This window comes from Geospiza fortis, unplaced genomic scaffold (assembly GCF_000277835.1).
Source record: "Geospiza fortis unplaced genomic scaffold, GeoFor_1.0 scaffold538, whole genome shotgun sequence".
Lineage (NCBI taxonomy): Eukaryota > Metazoa > Chordata > Aves > Passeriformes > Thraupidae > Geospiza > Geospiza fortis.
In genome coordinates this window covers 1,974,185-1,974,952 of record NW_005054368.1, presented here as the reverse complement: position 1 = coordinate 1,974,952, position 768 = coordinate 1,974,185, and the positions used below count along the sequence as shown (strand labels likewise).

The following is a 768-nucleotide window of genomic DNA, read 5'->3' as shown; positions in this document are numbered from 1 at the left end:
TGATGGTCAAAAATCGTTTCTGCTTGAAAAGGTTGAAAATCAAAATAAACAAACTTGGGAAAAAAAGTAAAGCCATATTTTATTCTGATTGAATACAGCTCTGCTTATGTTTCATTCCAATTCCTGGTGTGAAAATGTCTTCTGACCCACCCAAATGAATATTCCTGAATTTACAGAGGTTTGTTTTCAGGTTGTATTTATTTATCTCATGTTTTCAGTCTCCTCTCCCTCCCACCCCTCTTCTGCTGCTATTAAATTACATACACTGAAATTAAAATAGGGAATAAAACTAATTCTCACTAATAACACAAATGATTTCCCCATGAATCACAAAGGCTGAGGAAGTTTGTGCCACTTACCCTGTGCGTTTGGTGATGGTCCCTAATGTCATTGGCTGCTTGATCTGAGCAAGAGGCAACACCACGGTCAGACTTGGGAGAGGCAGGAGCCGAGGATTCCCGGGGTTGTTGTTTGTGAAGTTATTGTAAGTGTCTTGGCTGTTCAATTTACCTTGATGGGATAGAGATGCAATAAAACACATGATTGGAATTTTTTCTTCATTTATCATTCCTACGTCTGCCTGAAGTAAGATAAAAAAGATTTTAAAGAACCCAAAAAAAACCCACAAACAAGCTGCTGTTGTAATAAAAGAAAAAAAAATTAAAATAATCTTTGATTCAGATATAAAAAAATTATAATGGAAGAAGCAATTACTAATTTTATATATGAGCATAAGGAAGGATTCCTTTCCAGGCACGGGAAATTATT

The 768-nt window shown here is 35.5% G+C and overlaps 1 protein-coding gene across 8 annotated transcripts in view; it reads right to left on the bottom strand.

The window, feature by feature from the left end:
* BCAS3 (BCAS3 microtubule associated cell migration factor) overlaps positions 1 to 768 on the bottom strand; it is a 292,124-nt gene that overhangs the window by 201,228 nt on the left and 90,128 nt on the right. For all 8 annotated transcript variants that reach the window (XR_004082101.1, XM_031059839.1, XM_031059841.1 and 5 more), the window contains exon 15: positions 360 to 510. Coding sequence is in view for 7 of the 8 variants with exons in the window: in XM_031059839.1 (XP_030915699.1) it covers positions 360 to 510 (151 nt within the window). In the remaining variant the exon portion in view is untranslated. The remainder of the gene's footprint in view (positions 1 to 359; positions 511 to 768) is intronic.